This window comes from Balaenoptera physalus, assembly GCF_965194825.1.
Source record: "Balaenoptera physalus genome assembly, chromosome: 3".
Lineage (NCBI taxonomy): Eukaryota > Metazoa > Chordata > Mammalia > Artiodactyla > Balaenopteridae > Balaenoptera > Balaenoptera physalus.
Window position 1 is genome coordinate 4,913,606 of NC_138890.1, and position 16,773 is coordinate 4,930,378.

Consider the following 16,773-nt stretch of genomic DNA (forward strand, 5'->3'; position numbering starts at 1 on the left):
TAAAAATTAAACAAATAAATAGACAAAAGGATAAAGAATCTTTAAAAAGACAACCACAATATAATTTTCAAACTTTAAAAAAATAACAACACTTACCATGGTCGAATATTCAACCCATGTCAAAATTTCCCCGGTTGTAGCTATTTCCTTTTTTTTTTAGTTTGTTCCAATCAGGATCCCAATAAGGTGCAGGCATTGCCGCTGGTTGATAAATCTCTAAGTGTCTTATTTCTGCAGGTTTCCCCTTAATCTCTCAATCTCTCCCTCTTTTTCTTCTCTTTCCTTGAAATTCACTTGTTGGAGAAACATGGTTGTTTGTCTTGTGGACTTTCCCTCTGTCTGAATTTTGATGATGCGATTCTGTCCTTGGTATTTCCGGTAACCTGGTGTATGAATCTAGACAAGTCTGATCGGATTCAGGTTCCGCTTTTTGGCAAATGACCTCTCAGTTGAGGGTGCCTTCTAGCAGGAGGCACATTAAATCCGGTTGTCCCTCTCATGACGTTAGGAGGGAATGAGAGTCCTTGTCTAGAACCACCAATATTCCAATAAGGGCTGCAAAATGGTGACATGACAATTCTACCATTAAAGGAAGAGAATTTTTTTGTTTATGTCGTGTTTTTAAGCTGGGAGCCAGCCTGTTTGTATGGGGGTGGGAATGACCCAGTAAAGAGAGGGGGAACGGGAGGAGCCTCGCTTTGACCTTTGACTGAATCCCCTAACTCCACAAACCTGGGCCCAGCCCATAATCACAGCCTTGACGTCACTCCCCTGACCCCTAGATCTCGGCCTAGCTGTACTCTGCCCTTAACCTCTAGCCTTGGCCCAATCTTTCTGTGACCCCTGACCTCTGACCCACCCGCCCCGCCCTCTGGAAGACGGACTTTAGGCACAGCCAGTAGTCTGAGTCACTGCGGTCTATGGCGCCCAATAGCGCGGGAGAGGAGGCGGGTTCTGGGGAGAGCCAATAGCTCGAGAGGGCGAGCCGAGTAACAACCAGTAACCTTGAGCGAGAGGCGGGACTCTGAGAAACGTCAATCGCTGGAGGGACTCGACGTAACCACAGCCAATGGCTCTGGGGCGGGGGCGTGCTCCTGACCCCGGCTGCTTCCACGACCCGGCTCCGTGGCTATGGCCGGGAGTGGGCGGCTGGCGCTGTGGACCGTTCCCGGGCAGAGCTGGGTGCGGGGCTCGGGGCCGGCCGTGCTAAGCCGCCTACGGGACGCGGCCGTGGTACGGCCCGGCTTCCTGAGCGCGGCCGAGGAGGAGACACTGAGCGGCGAGCTGGAACCCGAGCTGCGCCGCCGTCGATACGAATACGATCACTGGGACGCGGTGAGGCTGCTGGCGCTGGGGGCGGAGCCACAGAGGGGCGGGGCCTGGGACGTTAGGGGCGGGACGGGGATTGGAGCCCTGGGGTGGGCGGGGCTACATCTGGGGGCGGGACGTGAGAATGGGGGCAGTGTCTTGAAGCTGAGGGGCCTTGAGAGCAGGGAGCGCGCTTTGGACATGAGGGCAGGGTCGTAACCGGAGGCAGAACCTGGAACTGAGGGGTGTTTGGGGAACAGGACCAAAGTTAGGGGCGGAAACGGTGTGGAGGGAGTGAGGGAGGGTCACGGGTTGGGGGTGGACCTGGTGTTGGGTGGGATCACGTTGTGAATATTGAAGCCGGGCCAGCATTAGGGACGGCATCTGGGACTGAATTGCAGCCTGAGGGTGGGTAGAAAGGACTGAGGCCAGAGGTTCGATCCCTGGTCCGGGAAGATCCCACACGCCACGGAGCAACTAAGCCCGTGTGCCACAACTCCTGAGCCCAGACGCCACAGCTACTGAAGCCCGTGCTCCGCAATGAGAAGCCACCGCAATGAGAAGCCCGCACACCGCAACGAAGAGTAGGCCCCGCTCGCCACAACTAGAGAAAGCCCGCGCGCAGCAACGGAGACCCAACACAGCCAAAAATAAATAAAATTTTTAAAAAAAGGACTAAGGCCAGACCCAGATGGGTCAGGGGTTGGGGTTTGAGACCCAGCATCATGGGGTAGATAGGACCAAGGTTGTGAGTTGAGGGTGAGGTCAAGGGTCATGCTGGAAAAACCAGGCCTTTGCTTTGCACTTCCACCACCCTCTCCCCCAACCCACCCCAGCCCTACAATGTGCTTCAGTTTCCCTTTTCCCCCCTGGGAGCTTCCAGGCTTGACCTGAGCTCTCTGGGCAGGCCATCCACGGCTTCCGAGAGACAGAGAAGTCGCGCTGGTCAGAGGCAAGCCGGTCCATCCTGCAGCGTGTGCAGGCAGCCGCCTTTGGCCCCGGCCAGACCCTGCTCTCCTCGGTGCACGTGCTGGACCTGGAACCTCGGGGCTACATCAAGCCACACGTGGACAGCATCAAGGTGGGCAGAGGCCAGTGCCTTGGAGTTCCCGGCTGGGGGTGAGCCGGCCAGGCCAAAGCCCACCTGCCAGTGTGTCCTCTCTTCCAGTTCTGTGGCTCCACGATTGCTGGCCTGTCCCTGCTGTCTCCCAGCGTCATGCGGCTGGTGCACACCCAGGAGCCAGGGGAGTGGCTGGAACTCTTGCTGGAGCCGGGCTCCCTCTACATCCTTAGGTACTGGCAGCCAGGGAGCCCCCACCCCACCAGTAACTCCTGAGATGCCCAGCCAGCACTTTGAGCACCTTCTCTCATTCAGCCCTGACGGCAGACTCTACCCCCCACTGCAGGCGCTCTGCCTGGAACAGGGGCTGCCCTCACCCCACCCGGCCACAGCCTCTATTTTCTCTTGCAGGGGTTCGGCCCGTTATGACTTCTCCCACGAGATCCTTCGGGATGAAGAGTCCTTTTTTGGGGAGCGTCGGGTCCCCCGGGGCCGACGCATCTCCGTGATCTGCCGCTCCCTCCCTGAGGGGATAGGGCCTGGGGAGCCCGGGCAGCTGCCCCCACCCTGCTGACCCCGGGACCCTCCCCCCCAGCTGCTCAAGACACCGTGTTTGTGAATAAAGTTGTTGGAGAGTGGACAAGCTGGCCTTCCTGGCACCGGCTGTTTTCGGGGGCTGGAATCTGCAGGGGAAGCCCGGGACCCCACCTGCCCACCCATCGGGAGCATCCCCGGCAGGACACACACTCACGAAGCTGGAGGAGCAGTTTCCTTTATTGCGCCCCTTGCTGGCGGCCCAAACCACCTCCCCTTCTCTTCGCCTCAGCATCCAAGCCTCCAATAAATAAGTCAGCTGAGCTCCTCCAGCGGCTGCAGGGCCCCAGGCCGGGCATTAGCCGCCGCAGCCACAGGCTGCCGCCGAGAGCTGGGGCAGCCGCTGCCAGCGGTGGCGGTCGTCGAGGAAGGCCACATCAGCGTAGCGGGTGGGGCGGCAGCAGGGCCCACCGTGGGCTCGGCCCTGGCCCCGCAGCCGGGCCAGCGTCAGGCCGTGCTGGGTGCGGGCGCCGCGGGGACAGCTGCCGGCACAGTAGCGGAAGATGACCGTCTCCTCCGACGTGTAGCCCAAGCCCAGCTCGGCCACGGGCAAGGGTAGGCTCCACAGCTGGCATGGTCCAGCCAGGGCTCGGCGCAGGCGGGCGCCTGCGGGGACAAGGGGCAGCTGAGAGCGGGCAGGGTCTGGACGGGCAGGAGTCGGGGAGCGCACGGGGTTCTGGGGGTCCTTACCCAGCTGTGGCCTCCGGGTCCCTCTGTCCACCACTGGCTCAGACAAGAGCTCCTCCTCCGCCACCGAAGCCCCCCAGGCCCCAGGGCCCCCGCGGAGGTCCAAGTGCAGGATCAGGAGCAGCAGAGAGCCTAGCAGGACTCGTCCTGTGGCCATGGTGACGGGCAGGTCCTGAGGGTGGAGATGCCCTGCGCCCTCAATTTATCCCCCCGCCTGAGCTGGGGAGATAACCTCTTCACTGCCGGCCGCTGCCCTGTCACAAAGGCCTCCGCGTCCCACACCTGGCGCCCAGGCAGTCCCACTCCTCCTGCCCCACACCCCACATCCTTCTAAGAGTTAAGGGCGCACAACCCCGCACACCCCATCCAGACATTCCACAGACCTATTTCCGACACCCCCTCCGCCCCCTGATTTACGAGTGTCGTGGCGGCAGCCAGGGCTGAGCCCAGGGCGGGCAACCAGGGTCCCCACCCGACCTGCCGTCTGGAGGGAGAGGTGGGGGGCCCCGTGGGCCCCCCACTGGGGGCTCTCCCCACTTGGGCAGGGTGCTGGGGCTCAGTAGCCCCTGTGTCGTGCGCCAGGTAGAGCGGATGTGGGTAGGGGGAAGAGGTGGGTTGGCAGGTGGGTGAGCTGACGGGGAATCCATCATGGCTCCTGCCTGGAGGATTAAGACATCATGCCCCTGTCTCCGGGCCTGGCCGAGCCAGCATCAAAACAGGAAAGGGGAGAGGCCCGGGGACAGCCAAGAGCTGGGACACCAGGGGCAGGAAGCTCACCCCGCAGGGACTCCTGTCTCTAGAAGGCCAACCTGAGCCCCCTGGGACCTCAGTCCTGCCCTAGGGTCAGAGGGCATCAGAGCAGGAGGGGCGGTTAAGCCCCGCCATGGTCCCGGTGACCTCCCTGCCCTTCCCATCATCCCAGGGAAGTGAGCCTCCATCCCCAGCCGTGAAAGGGGGCTAAACCAGAGTCCCTCCCACATGGGGAGGACAGACAGAAGACGCATTTAGCGTGTAACGTGGTGCCTGGCACCGTGCAGTTGCGAGAGCTTCTGAGGCAAGGGAAATACGAACAGCTTGTGGAGGTTTAACGAGGTGCTCAATCTCACGCAGGTGAGACGGTTAAAACTCGGATGAGACTGTGCACCCAAGATTGGCAGACATCAAAGTCTGCTTACACTCGGCTGGGTGTGTGTGTGTGTGACATAGGCACGCCTGTTGGTAGCACTATATATCGGTAGCAGCTGAGCATTTGCTACAGAAACTGCAAATCATATCCCTCTGATCCAGGACACCTGCTCAGGAACTCATCCTCCTCAGGTGAGCCAAGATGCAAGCTCAGGGGTATTTGCTGCCTTTTGTATCAGCAAGAGACTGGAGAGGACAACTCCACCCACAGGGGACCGCCTCAAAGATTTTGGTGTGGTTGTTCTTGCACTGTTTACTGAGACTACTTTCAGATGGCGGGGCGGCGGGGGGAGGGGGGGGGGGGGGAGATGTCACTTATCCAAAGTCACCCAGAATTAAGAAACACCGGTGGGATTTGGACCCAAGTCAAGCGGAATGCAAGACCCCTGCTCTGAACCACTGGGGCACATGGCCAGGCCTGGTGGGGAGGCCTTAGACCTCGGTCCACGTGGCAGGCAGAGCAGGGGTGAAATTGCCAGGGCAAGGGGCCATCGCTTCTCTCCCAAAAGGCCTGGCGGAAGGATGGGGAGGGAGGGTGGAATGACCTGGGACATTCCTAGGAATTAACCTGGCGTCTCAGGCATTCCCGCTCGGCAGCCAAAGGCCTGTGGAACTGGGTGGGAAAGTTTTCCACCCGCAGTCTCCAGCTTGGGCAAGACGGAAGGCCGGCATCCTGCCCCCAGCTGGATCACTCCAACGGGGGTTCAAAAGTACTCCTGCTGCCAAATTCCGTTTCCAGCAACGTGACTGTCCACGAACTCAAAAAGCCCTCCTGCTACAGCACTCCTAGCAATGCTAGATAAAATAAGTGCCTAACCAACTTGTAAGAATCTAAGGGAAGCCCCAGAAACATCACTGGGAAGTTGAAAAATAGGGGGCCAGGTGCCAAAATCAGCAAGAAGGGGTTTGGGATTTTGTGGCCATGTAGGGACAGAGCCGCAAGCTGAGAACCACACCTAAAACGGGCTCAGGACGGGACGGCTGGGGCACCTGCTGGGAGCATATGCAAAAACCATCTGGAAGGACTTGCCTGCAAAGCAGACCATGCAGGAGTCTCACAGATAGAGCCCCGAGCTGGCCATGAGTCCGCCATCCCAGATCCCAAAACTCGAGAACAGATCATGAAAAGGAGTCAGGATACAACAGGATGCCCGTGAGCTTCAGCTCCTAGATGAGTGTGATGGAGACTGTAAGTCAAGGATGCTTAAAACTAAAAATGCGAAAGAAGGGATCAAAAACAGAAGGGGCCAGACACTCAAAACAGACCTGCTGATCTGAAAAAGAAACAAAGATAACTTGGAGAATTGGAAAACAGACAGTGAAACTGAGTACTGAATGGGTTTTAGGTGGTGGGTAAGCCACAGCTAAAGAGAGAACTGGTCAAATGGAAGACCTGAAAGAAATCACCCAGCAGAAGCTCAGTGGAGGAGGTTGAGGGGTAAGGAGAGGATTAAGTCCTAGAGGTTTCAGAAGCAGGGGACTGGAGACTGAGAGAAGTAAACTGTGGAGAAAACACTGGGGTCCTCAGACTCAGAGGGTGGGGTGGCAGACGGGCAGCGGGACAGGAAGTGGTGAGTGTGGGAATCAAGAGCCCGAGGATTCTAGAAAACAGAGCACGTTTATTGGGGGGAGCCTCACTCCTTGAGGGAGAAGTGCATCTTGTCATTGATCATCTTGTGCTCGGGGTTCAGGCGCTTGAGGATCTGGGCCAGCACGTTCACCGTCTGCTCGCTGCTCAGCCCCGTCTTCTTGGTCTGGAACTTTTTCAGCAGGTCCTTGGTGGTCATGGGCTTCCGTGTCAGGTAGCGGCGCACGGCATCCTCGGTCACCTGCACGTCGCTGGAGGTGGGCAGGTGGGTGTCAGCAGGCGGCCCTCCGGGGCCCCCCCCCCAAGCCCCCTCCCTGCTCCTGCCATCCTCGCCAACTTACCCGCTGCTGGGGGTAGACTTCCCGGACTGGGGCTGAGGGGTGGACTTCCCCGACAGGCTCTGGGGCCCGGTGTCCAGCCGCAGCCGCTTGGCCGCCGGCGTCTCGCTGGTCCGCTTCCCTGTGGGAGCAGAGGCAGGGCTGAACCTTGCGGCAGGGAGGCTGGACCCCTGGGGGGACCCCGGGCCAGCGGTGCCAGGATTACATGTGGAAGGGGCTCAGGGGCAGGCAGACAGGATGCTGAAAGGGAGGGCAAGGACGGGGTCAAGAGGTGAGGCGGGCAGGGTGGGATGGGGCGACTCACCCTGCTCCAGCTTGTTGGCGGCTGCCCGCAGGGTGGAGGACGTGCTGCCCGTCTCTGTGCTGGGTGTGCCCGGCCGGCTGTTGCCCCGGGAGCTGCCACCCGACTGCTTCCGCTCCCTCTTGGGGGGCGTCTTCTTCTTCTGCGGAGACCGGGGTTGGGGATGTGAGTCTGGAGAGGGCCACCCCGTCCCCCGCCGCCCCGGGCTGGGCCTTACCGCCATGAAGAGTGCCGAGGAGGCCTCGCTGTCGATGTCGCTCTCCTCCGAGCTGTCCGACTCCTCGCTGCTGTCTGCGTGGGGCCGGAGGAGGGGCGTCAGGAGCGGAGGCCCCGCCCTCCCGCTCAGCCCCATCCCAGATCAGGGGCCTGGGGCGCGGTCGGGGGCGGCGAACCCACCTTTCTTGCGCTTCTTCTCCTGCGGCGTGGGCGCCTTCTTCTCCTCCTCCTCCTCCTTGTCCTCCTCGGGCGGCTTCTCCTCCTCGCTCTCCTCGCTGCTCTCGCTCTGCTCGTCCACGCCCTTGGGGCCCTCCTCCTGCTGGGTGACCTTGGGCTTGCCCTCCAGCTCCTCCTGGGAGCTGCTGTAAGACAGAGAGCGGGCAGAGGGTGAGGGAGCGCGTCTGCGGGCCGGCCCAGGGTCTCACGCCCGCCTCCCACCTGCCTCACCTGGAGCCGTCGGACATGTAGTCCACCTCCTGGCCCTCAAAGTCCCCGTCGTCACTGTCCTCAAAGGCCTCGTCATCTGACCCCTTCTTCTTCTTCTTCTTCCTGCCCCCCTTGCTGGGCGGCGCCTTCTTCTTGGCTTTGAGGGCTCGGCCGCCTGGGGAAGGGGAGACAAGGGGAGGGGCTCGGATGGGCACGCTTCACGCTTTGCGTATTCGATGACACCTGATGTCTCTGGGGCCTTTGTCCCCAGGGGAGAGACACCAGGACCGGCCCCAATTCCTCCAAGAGGCAAAGAGCTGGCCCAGGGGCGCACCTCTCACCCACAGGCCAACCCGACTCCACACCCCCACCACCCCCTTCTCTCTCACATGCAGGGCCGCCATCCCTGCCCTGTATCACCTGGGCAGCCAGAGACCATGCCTTGGCCCAGAGCCCACTGGCATGACTCAAACTGGCCAGTCCTAAGCCGTTTCCTTGGAAACCCCAGTTGAGGCCGTGGCCGAGGCCTTCCTGTGGCTCCCTGCTGCCTCCTACCAACCCTGGCGCTTCCCCAAGCAGCCGAGCTCCCGGGCCCACGGGGCCATGAGTAACCAAGTTTTCCTTTCAGGGGCATTAACCTCTCTGAGTCATCACACAGCCACCTTGAAAAATTATGACCAGGCAGCTGTGCCGATCACCCCAGCCATGGGGGCTCCGCCAGCCTCACCCTCCTCGCCACTGGCCTCGCTGTCATCAGAGGACATCTCCAGGTCATCCTCCAGGTCGTGGATGCGCAGCTCACTGGCCTTCTTGCGCCCACGCTTCTCCTTCTCCTCGTCCTCCTCGTCCTGGTCCTGGTCCTTGAGCCGCCGCTGCTGCATGATGCTGAAGTGGTTCAGCACTTTGTTTCTCCTGTGGGCGGGGGGTACAGCAGGGGCTGACAGGGGGCCTGGCTCCAAAGCCCGCCTCCAGGAGCTGGGCCTTGTGCCGGGTGCCACCCTGCACTTCCACCGGGCGTTCCCCAGAGGGGAGCCACAGACACATGTAGGTGATGAGAGGGACGATCTGACCCCACACATGGGGACGCACATGTATGACAGCAACAGCCTGAGATCACACAGGGAGGGCTGGCCCTCCTTCAGTTCCCGCTCTGCCCGGAGTCCCTCAGGAGAAGGCCTCATGCGATGCTGATGCCCCAGCACCTTGCTTGGGCTCAGGGCCTCTCTCGGGCAACAGAATCAGGCCACATGATACAGTCACATCCATCGCTTTTGTTGTAGTTCATGGGTGCCTTCTTTTTAATGACAGGGGGTACTGGTGTTTCCATTTACAGTGGTGATGAAAGCTTTTAAAAATGTGATTGCATTTAAAGACAGTGTTAGGGGACTTCCCTGGTGGTGCAGTGGTTAAGAATCTGCCTGCCAATGCTGGGGACATGGGTTCGAGCCCTGGTCCAGGAAGATCCCACATGCCATGGAGGCCACAACTACTGAGCCTGTGCTCTAGAGCCCACAAGCCACAACTACTGAGCCCGTGTACCATAACTACTGAAGCCGTGTGCCTAGAGCCCGTGCTCTGCAACAGAAGAAGCCACTGCAGTAAGAAGCCCGTGCACCACAACAAAGAGCAGCCCCCACTTGCCACAACTAGAGAAAGCCTGTGTGCAGCAACGAAGACCCAACGCAGCCAAAAATAAATAAATAAATTTATAAAAAATTTTAAAAATAATAAAAATAAAGAGAGTCTTAGGATTGTATCTGACAACAGGAGCAGAATTCATGGGTAGTATATAAAAAAGAATGAAGCTGTATTCAACATGGTACTGGAAGTCCTAGCCACAGCCATCAGATAAGAAAAAATAAATAAATACAAGGAATCCGAATTGGAATGGAAGAAGTAAAACTGTCTGCAGATGACATGATACTATATACAGAAAATCCTAAACACACCACCAAAAAAACAATTAGAACTAATAAATGATACTGCAGGATATAAAACTAATATATACAAATCTGTTGTGTTTCTACACTCTAACAACAAACTATCAAAAAGAGAAATTAAGAAAACAATCCCATTTACAATCGCATCCAAAAGAATAAAAGTAAATAAGTACTAAATAAGTACTAGGTATAAATCTAACCAAGGAGGTGAAAGACCTGTACTCAGAAAACTATAAGAAAGAAATTGAGGATGACACGAACAAATGGAAAGATACACCGTGCTCATGGATTGGGAGAATGAATATTGTTAAAGCGACCACACTACCCAAGGCAATCTAGAGAGTCAATGCAACCTCTATCAAAACACCAATGGCATTTTTCACAGAACCAAAAAAATAATTCTGAAATTTCTATGAAAACACAAAAGACCCCAAGTAGCCAAAACAACTTTGAGAAAGAACAACAAAGCTGGAGGTATCATGCTCCCTGCTTTCAAACTATACTACAAACCTACAGTCACCAAAACAGTATGGTACTGGCACAAAAACACATAGACCAATGGAACAGAATAGACAGTCTAGAAATGAACGCACATTATGTAGTCAATAAATCTATGACAAAGGAGGCAAGAATATACAATGAAGAGAAGACAGTCTCTTCAATAAACGATGTTGAGAAAATGGGACTATTCTGTCACACCACACACAAAAATAAACTCAAAATGGATTAAAGACTTAAATGTAAGATCTGAAAGCATAAAAATTCTAGAAGAAAACATAAGCAGTATACTCTTTGAAATTGGTCTTAGCAATATTTTTTTGGATATGTCTCCCCAGACAAGGGAAACAAGAGCAAAAATAAACAAATAGGGGAACACCAAACTAAAAAGCTTTTGCACAGTGAAGGAAACCATTAACAAACCAAAAAGGTTGCCTACTGAATGGGAGAAGGTATTTGCAAATGATATATCTGATAAGGCGTTAATATCCAAAATACAAAGAACTCATACAACTCAACATCAAAAAAGCAAACAACCTGATTAAAAAATGGGCAGAAGACCTGAATAGACATTTTTCCAAAAAAGACATACAGATGCCAACAAACACATGAAAAGATGCTCAACGTCACAAATGATCAGGGAAATGCAAATCAAAACCGTAATGAGATATCACCTCACACCAGTCAGAATGGTTATTATCAAAAGGCAACAAATAACAAGGGTTGGTGAGGGTGTGGAGAAAAGGGAACCCTCGTGCACTGTTGGTGGGGATGTAAATTGGTGCAGCCACTGTGGAAAACAGTATGGAGATTAAATTAAAACTACCGTACAATCCAAAATTCCACTTCTGGGTGTCTTTCCGAAGAAAAGAAAAACACTAACTCAAAAAGATATATGCACCCCTATGTTCATTACAGCACTATTTACAATAGCCAAGATATGGAAAATAAATACTGTACTTATATGTGGAATTAAAAAAAACAGAACAAACATAACAAAACAGAAACAGAGTCATAGATACAGGGAACAAACAGGTGGTTGCCAGAGGGAAGAGGAGTGAGGGGATGAGTGAAATAGGTGAGGGAGATTAAGAGGTACAAACTTTCAGTTGCAAAATAAATGTCACGGGGATAAAATGTACAGTATAGGAATAGAGTCAACGATGACACAGTATCTTTATATGGTGATGATGCAACTCGACTCATCATGGTGATCATTTTGAAATGTATAGAAATATCGAATCACTAGGTTGTACACTAGGAACTAACATAGTGATGTAGGTCAATGATACTTCAACAAACAAACTCACAGAAAAAGGAATCAGATTTGTGGTTACCAGAAGTGGCAAGAGGGGGAATTGGATGAAGGTGGTTAAAAGGTACAAACTTCCAGTTATAAGATAAATAAGTACTAGCAATGTATAGTGTATGACATGATTATGATTAATTACCACTGCTGTATGTTATATATGAAAGTTATTGAGAGTAAACCCTAAGAGATCTCATCACAAGGAAAAAATATTTTTTTCTTTCTCTTTTATTTTATACCTATATGAGATGATGGGTGTTCACTAAAAGTTACTGTGGTAAACATTTCATGGTGTATGTAAGTCAAATCATTATGCTGTACACCTGAAACTTAGTGCTGGATGTCAATTACACCTCCATTAAACTGGAAGAAAAAAAAAAAACAGGAATGAAGCTCCATTACACAAGAATGTAAATGTACTTAACACCACTGAATGGTACACTTAAAAATGGTTAAGATGATAAATTTTACATATTTTTTACTACAATTAAAATTTTTTAAAAATGAAGCACTGATACACACTACAGTGTGGATGAACCTTGAGGACATGATGCTCAGTGATATAAGCCAGACATAAAAGGACAAACACTGTCTGATTCCACTCCCTAGAGGACTCAAATCCACAGAGACAGGAAGTAGATGGTGGGGGCCAGGGGCTGGGGGAGGGGATGGGGAGTCAGTGTTTCATGCGGACAGAGTTTCAGTTTGGGGAGATGAGAAAGTTCTGGAGGTGGAGGGGGCGGATGGCTGCGCAACAATGTGAACGTACTTAATGCCACTGAGCTGTGCGTTTAAAAATGGTAAATGGGGCTTCCCTGGTGGCGCAGTGGTTGAGAATCTGCCTGGTAATGCAGGGGACATGGGTTCGAACCCTGGTCTGGGAAGATCCCACATGCCGCGGAGCAACTAGGCCCATGAGCCACAACTACTGAGCCTGCGCGTCTGGAGCCTGTGCTCCGCAACAAGAGAGGCCGTGATAGTGGGAGGCCTGCGCACCGCGATGAGGAGTGGCCCCCACTTGCTGCAACTAGAGAAAGCCCTCGCACAGAAAACAAAGACCCAACACAGCCAAAAATAAATTAATTAATAAATTAATTAAAAATTAAAAAATAAAAATGGTAAATGTTATTTTATGTGTATTCTACCAGCAGTTGATCCAGCTGTGAGACCTGCCTGGGGGAAGCCATGTAGGCCAGGGAGACCCCACCCTGCTCACCAATTCCTGCTCCGGGGCTCAGCTCAGCCACTCCCCCATCCCTGGCTCTTGCACCGCCCTGCGCATCCCTGATGGTCCCAGGTCCATCTCCCCACTGGACTGGGAGCTCCCTGAGGGGCTGGTGAGATCTGGCTTGGTCACCCCTGAGTCCCCAGCTCCCAATCCAGAACAAAGTTCGGGGGATGCACCTCATTTCCAATCGCGCCCCCTCACTCACCTCTCCCACTCCTCCTCGGCCTCCTCGGCCGTGAGCGTGCGGTGTTTGGCCAGCGGCGTGAAGTTGTACCAGTTGTGCACGGGGAAGGCCTCAAAAGCCCCATCAGGGCACTGGGTAAAGATGTAGTAGGATGTGTTCTCTGTCACACCTCCCTTCTTTATGCCCTTGAACCTGCATGGAGTTCAAGGTTACGGTCGGCCAGAGGAAGAGGAACCAGCCCCACCGTCATACACCCCCCGGCAACCCCAGGCCTGCCCCCTCTCCAGAGCCACCTGGCTCCTCCCAGCAGAATCTGAGGCTGGAAGGCCTTGGGCTGGCCCTTCGACTGTCTGGATTTCCACATCTGGAAAGCACGGCTCCCCACCTTGCAGAGCGGGCTTAGGGTTCCTTTGCATTATACATATCATGGTCCTTTCTGGAAGGACCCTGTTAGATTGGCCATGAAGAGCACAGGGCCCTACAGTCAGACCCCTCCGGATTTGCCTCCAGAATCTTCCTGGGGGCTGAACCACTGCCAGCCCCCTCCTGGCCTCTGGCGTCACCCGCAGGTGGAGGCAGTCTTACAGCGTGCCCCTTCCCTGCCTACAGCCTTCAGGCTCCCCTGGGCCCCAGCCCACCCACAGTCCAGCTGCAGCCTGCACCCACCGCCCTATCCATCTGCCCACCCTGTCACTGGCATGCGCTGTGACAGTCCCTAGGGCTCGGCGCTTCGTGCCTTTGTGCTTGCTGTTCTGCCGGAGTGCCCTTCATCCCCCTAACCTCTGTCCTCCCCACCCCCCGAACCCCAGGTGGCCCCTCGTTGGGTGCCGCAGGACCAGAGCCCGGGCTTCCGGCATCCCGGTCCTCAGAGCTCCTGCCCGGGCATCCCCTTGGCTCATTTACCCAAGTAAAACCCTTCGCGGGAGGCTGAGCTGTCACTCCTGGGCTGTTGCCCCCGCTGTACAGCAGGCACATGAAAGTCCAGCCGAGGGCACCCGCGGAGTGCGGTCGGGAGCGGCACTTACTTCCGGCCTGATTTGCCATTGACGCGGAGCAGCCAAGGCTGGTCCTCGGGCCGGAACTCCTTGAGGACGATGCCGTACTTCTTCCTCCGCGCCTCCTCTCGGAGCCTGCGGTTGAACTCGCTGCCGGCCCCCGACTCGGGCATCTCCTCCTCTTGGTAAATCTTCTTGTTGCTCAGGTCGCGTTCCAGCCGGGCCTGGGAGGGCAGGCAGCAACACCTCTCATCCGGGGGCCTGATCCCACCACCAACACCCTTTCCTCCCCCGAAGCTGAGCGGCGGGCACTCAAAGCCACCTGCTTGGCGAAAAGGCGCTCGGTGAATGTGGGTGAAGGGGTCTGGGCAAGCCCTGTACTATGTCAATTTTTGCAGCTTTGTGAAAGTTTGAAATTATTTCCCAATGAAAAGTTAGAAAGAAAGAAGGAAGGAAGAAAGAAAGAAAAAAGATTGGGACTGACATATATACACTAATACGTATAAAACAGATAACTAATAAGAACCTGCTGTATAAAAAATAAATAAGTAAATAAAATTCAAAAATTAAAAAAATAAAAAATAAAAAGAAAGCGAAAAGAAAAGAAAAAGAAAAAGGAAAAGAAAAAGAAACCCCAGAATCCAACCACTTCTCATAACCTGTTTGCTCCAAACCCCATCATGGCTCACCTGGACCAGAGCCTTCACCTCGGCCCTGTCCTCTCTTCACCTGCCCTCGACCCCACAGTGGCAAAATCACTTTACAATTCTCTGTTTCTAACCCTTTAATGGCTTCTGCTATGGATGGATGTTTGTGTCTCCCCAAAATGCCTTTGCTTTTTTTTGCTGCGCAGCTTGTGGGATCTTAGTTCCCCGACCAGGGATTGAACCCCGGCCCTCGGCAGTGAAAGCGTGGAGTCCTAACCACTGGACCACCAGGGAATTCCCCCAAAATGCATTTGTTGAAACCTAATCTCCAGTGTGATGGTATCTGGGGTGGGGCCTTTGGCAGATGATTAGGTTATGAGGGTGGAGCCTTATGAGTGGGGTGTAAGTCCTTATAAAGGATTCCAGAGAGCTCCGTCCCCCTTCTGCCAGGTGAGGACACAGTGAAAATGTACCAGCTATGAAACAGGAAGCACACCCTCACCAGACACCAAATCTTGTTGGCACCTTGATCTCGGACTTCCAACCTCCAGAACTGTGATAAATAAGTGTTTTGTTTACAAACCACCCAGTCTCTGGTATGCTGCTATAGCAGCCTCTATGAACTAAGACAGCTTCCGAAGACCTTTTGAAAGCCTCCGGCAATGGGGACTCTGAGATCATCTGTAGGAGGCAGCCCCCTCCCTTGTCCAGATAAATCTCGGTCCAAATTGCCCATCGGTGGGCACAACTTCTCCTTTCAGGAGAAAGCCTCCTGCAGGGCCAGACATATCTCACCCCCAGGGATGCCCAGCAGCTCAGCCTGGGCCTTAGTCATCACTTATCTCCACTCGGGGACAGCTGAGGATACTAAGCCTTAGTTACTATCACAACTAAGCAACTATTACAACCACCAAGGCCAGGATCGGGTTCTCTCACGCCCTCAGAACCCGGACTAACCTGATTCCAAGTAGCGAGGTTGACTTTATCGGCCGCATTGAAAGCCATGATATTATATTTTTTGGTGGTATTTCTGGAATGGACAAGAAGAGGCAGTGCTCAATCATTCATTCATTCAGTAAACCCTCCCTGGCTCAGCCCTTTGTGCCCGCGGTCATGCTGGGGACCCATAAAAGAAAGAACCCAGAGATTCCCAGTCTGTCAGGGAAGTAGGATCCATACTCCCAACCCCATTCAGAAAAAAGGGACAAAGATTTCTGGGAACCCAATTTGTGGGGATAATTGGGAGCTCAGCCCTGGGCGGGAGGTGGGGGGGGGGGGCGGGGGGGCAGGCAGGGAATGCCTCCTGAAGGAGGAAAATCCCGGAACTGAATTTTGCAGGATCAACAAGAATCCACCCAGCAGAGTCACAGTTGGCATTCCTGCCAGAGGGAATGCTAGGCAGGGGGCTGCGTCTTACTGTATATTAATGTACTCATTCATTCATTCACTCCATTCAAAAAAGTGATGCCCCAGAGGCCTCAGCTCAACCCCAGCCCTGGAAGGAGAATCAGGAGGTGCCAGGCACGTCTGGAGGCTCGTGAAGATTTTAATCCCTTTTTGAGAGAAGAGGGGGAGGTGAGGGTCAGGGACTTACTTGGGAACTCGGACGACATACTCAGTGACATTCTGGCTGCTGGGGCCCTGAGGGGAGAGAAAGCAGGACGGTGAGTGAGGGGCTACAGAGCCCACCACCTGGACCCCCGAACCGCCTCGCCGCACACTTACGAGGGCCGCCATGGGCGATGGGCGATAGTCGGACTCCGGTCCGAACCTCGTCCTTTTCGCCTCCCCCGGGGTCTGCGTCCCTCGGTCCCGCGGAAGCCACTCTCAAGGTGTCGGGCCTCTGGCTCCGATCGAAGACCCAAAGCCCGGGGTACAGCAGATACTGGGAAAAATCAATCCGGAGGCGGCGCTGGGTCAACGATCAGCCTCGTAGGCCTCTCGTGCCACACCTGCGCCTGCGCGGCCGCCTATACCGGAAGCGATACTCTCCAGCAGGCCGCGTCGCGGAAGCCGACTCCGGGCTAAAGACAACTCTTTCTGCACCTGGCGCGCTGGCTGACCGCAATATATAGCGCCGATAACCCCATCACGCCGCGTGGGAACGCCCCCCCACGTGACGTCCCACTTACGACCGCGGGCATCTTGGGAGGGGAGGGAGAAACTCGCCCAGCTCTTGGGCTCTTGGACGCCTTGCGCATGCGCTACTCCGCTCCGGAAGTGAGTCAGAGGTGGCCGCGTTACCACAGCAACCGAGGCCTTCTCCTTC

The 16,773-nt window shown here is 54.8% G+C and overlaps 4 protein-coding genes across 5 annotated transcripts in view; 1 reads left to right on the forward strand and 3 right to left on the reverse strand.

The window, feature by feature from the left end:
- Nucleotides 1-830, reverse strand: part of MLLT1 (MLLT1 super elongation complex subunit) — a 131,854-nt gene extending 131,024 nt beyond the window's left edge. Inside the window, exon 1 of the mRNA XM_082455183.1 lies at nucleotides 97-830. Within this exon, the coding sequence (XP_082311309.1) occupies nucleotides 97-99 (3 nt within the window). The 5' untranslated portion in view covers nucleotides 100-830. The remainder of the gene's footprint in view (nucleotides 1-96) is intronic.
- Nucleotides 831-1,025: 195 nt separating this feature from the next.
- On the forward strand, nucleotides 1,026-3,011 carry ALKBH7 (alkB homolog 7). 2 transcript variants are annotated; one of them, XM_082455209.1, is made up of 4 exons: nucleotides 1,026-1,335; nucleotides 2,216-2,389; nucleotides 2,460-2,601; nucleotides 2,780-3,011. In XM_082455209.1, exons 1-4 carry the CDS (start codon nucleotides 1,132-1,134, stop codon nucleotides 2,875-2,877), a joined length of 618 nt encoding a protein of 205 aa, XP_082311335.1. In that variant the 5' UTR covers nucleotides 1,026-1,131; the 3' UTR covers nucleotides 2,878-3,011. The 2 variants fall into 2 exon arrangements, with proteins under 2 accessions (XP_082311335.1, XP_082311334.1); XM_082455208.1 differs by having other exon boundaries at nucleotides 1,029-1,335; nucleotides 2,477-2,601.
- Nucleotides 3,012-3,102: 91 nt separating this feature from the next.
- On the reverse strand, nucleotides 3,103-5,127 carry PSPN (persephin). The gene is made up of 2 exons (XM_082455211.1): nucleotides 3,653-5,127; nucleotides 3,103-3,568 (listed from the first exon to the last, which is right to left on the reverse strand). The coding sequence occupies exons 1-2, from the start codon at nucleotides 3,804-3,806 to the stop codon at nucleotides 3,261-3,263; spliced, it is 462 nt and encodes a 153-aa protein (XP_082311337.1). The 5' UTR covers nucleotides 3,807-5,127; the 3' UTR covers nucleotides 3,103-3,260.
- A 1,306-nt stretch (nucleotides 5,128-6,433) lies between these two features.
- Nucleotides 6,434-16,702, reverse strand: GTF2F1 (general transcription factor IIF subunit 1). Its single transcript, XM_082455198.1, has 12 exons — nucleotides 16,230-16,702; nucleotides 16,099-16,145; nucleotides 15,462-15,534; nucleotides 13,888-14,081; nucleotides 12,884-13,054; nucleotides 8,431-8,615; nucleotides 7,725-7,878; nucleotides 7,458-7,639; nucleotides 7,279-7,352; nucleotides 7,065-7,203; nucleotides 6,764-6,881; nucleotides 6,434-6,673 (listed from the first exon to the last, which is right to left on the reverse strand). The coding sequence occupies exons 1-12, from the start codon at nucleotides 16,239-16,241 to the stop codon at nucleotides 6,469-6,471; spliced, it is 1,554 nt and encodes a 517-aa protein (XP_082311324.1). The 5' UTR covers nucleotides 16,242-16,702; the 3' UTR covers nucleotides 6,434-6,468.
- Between the last annotated feature and the right edge of the window lie 71 nt (nucleotides 16,703-16,773).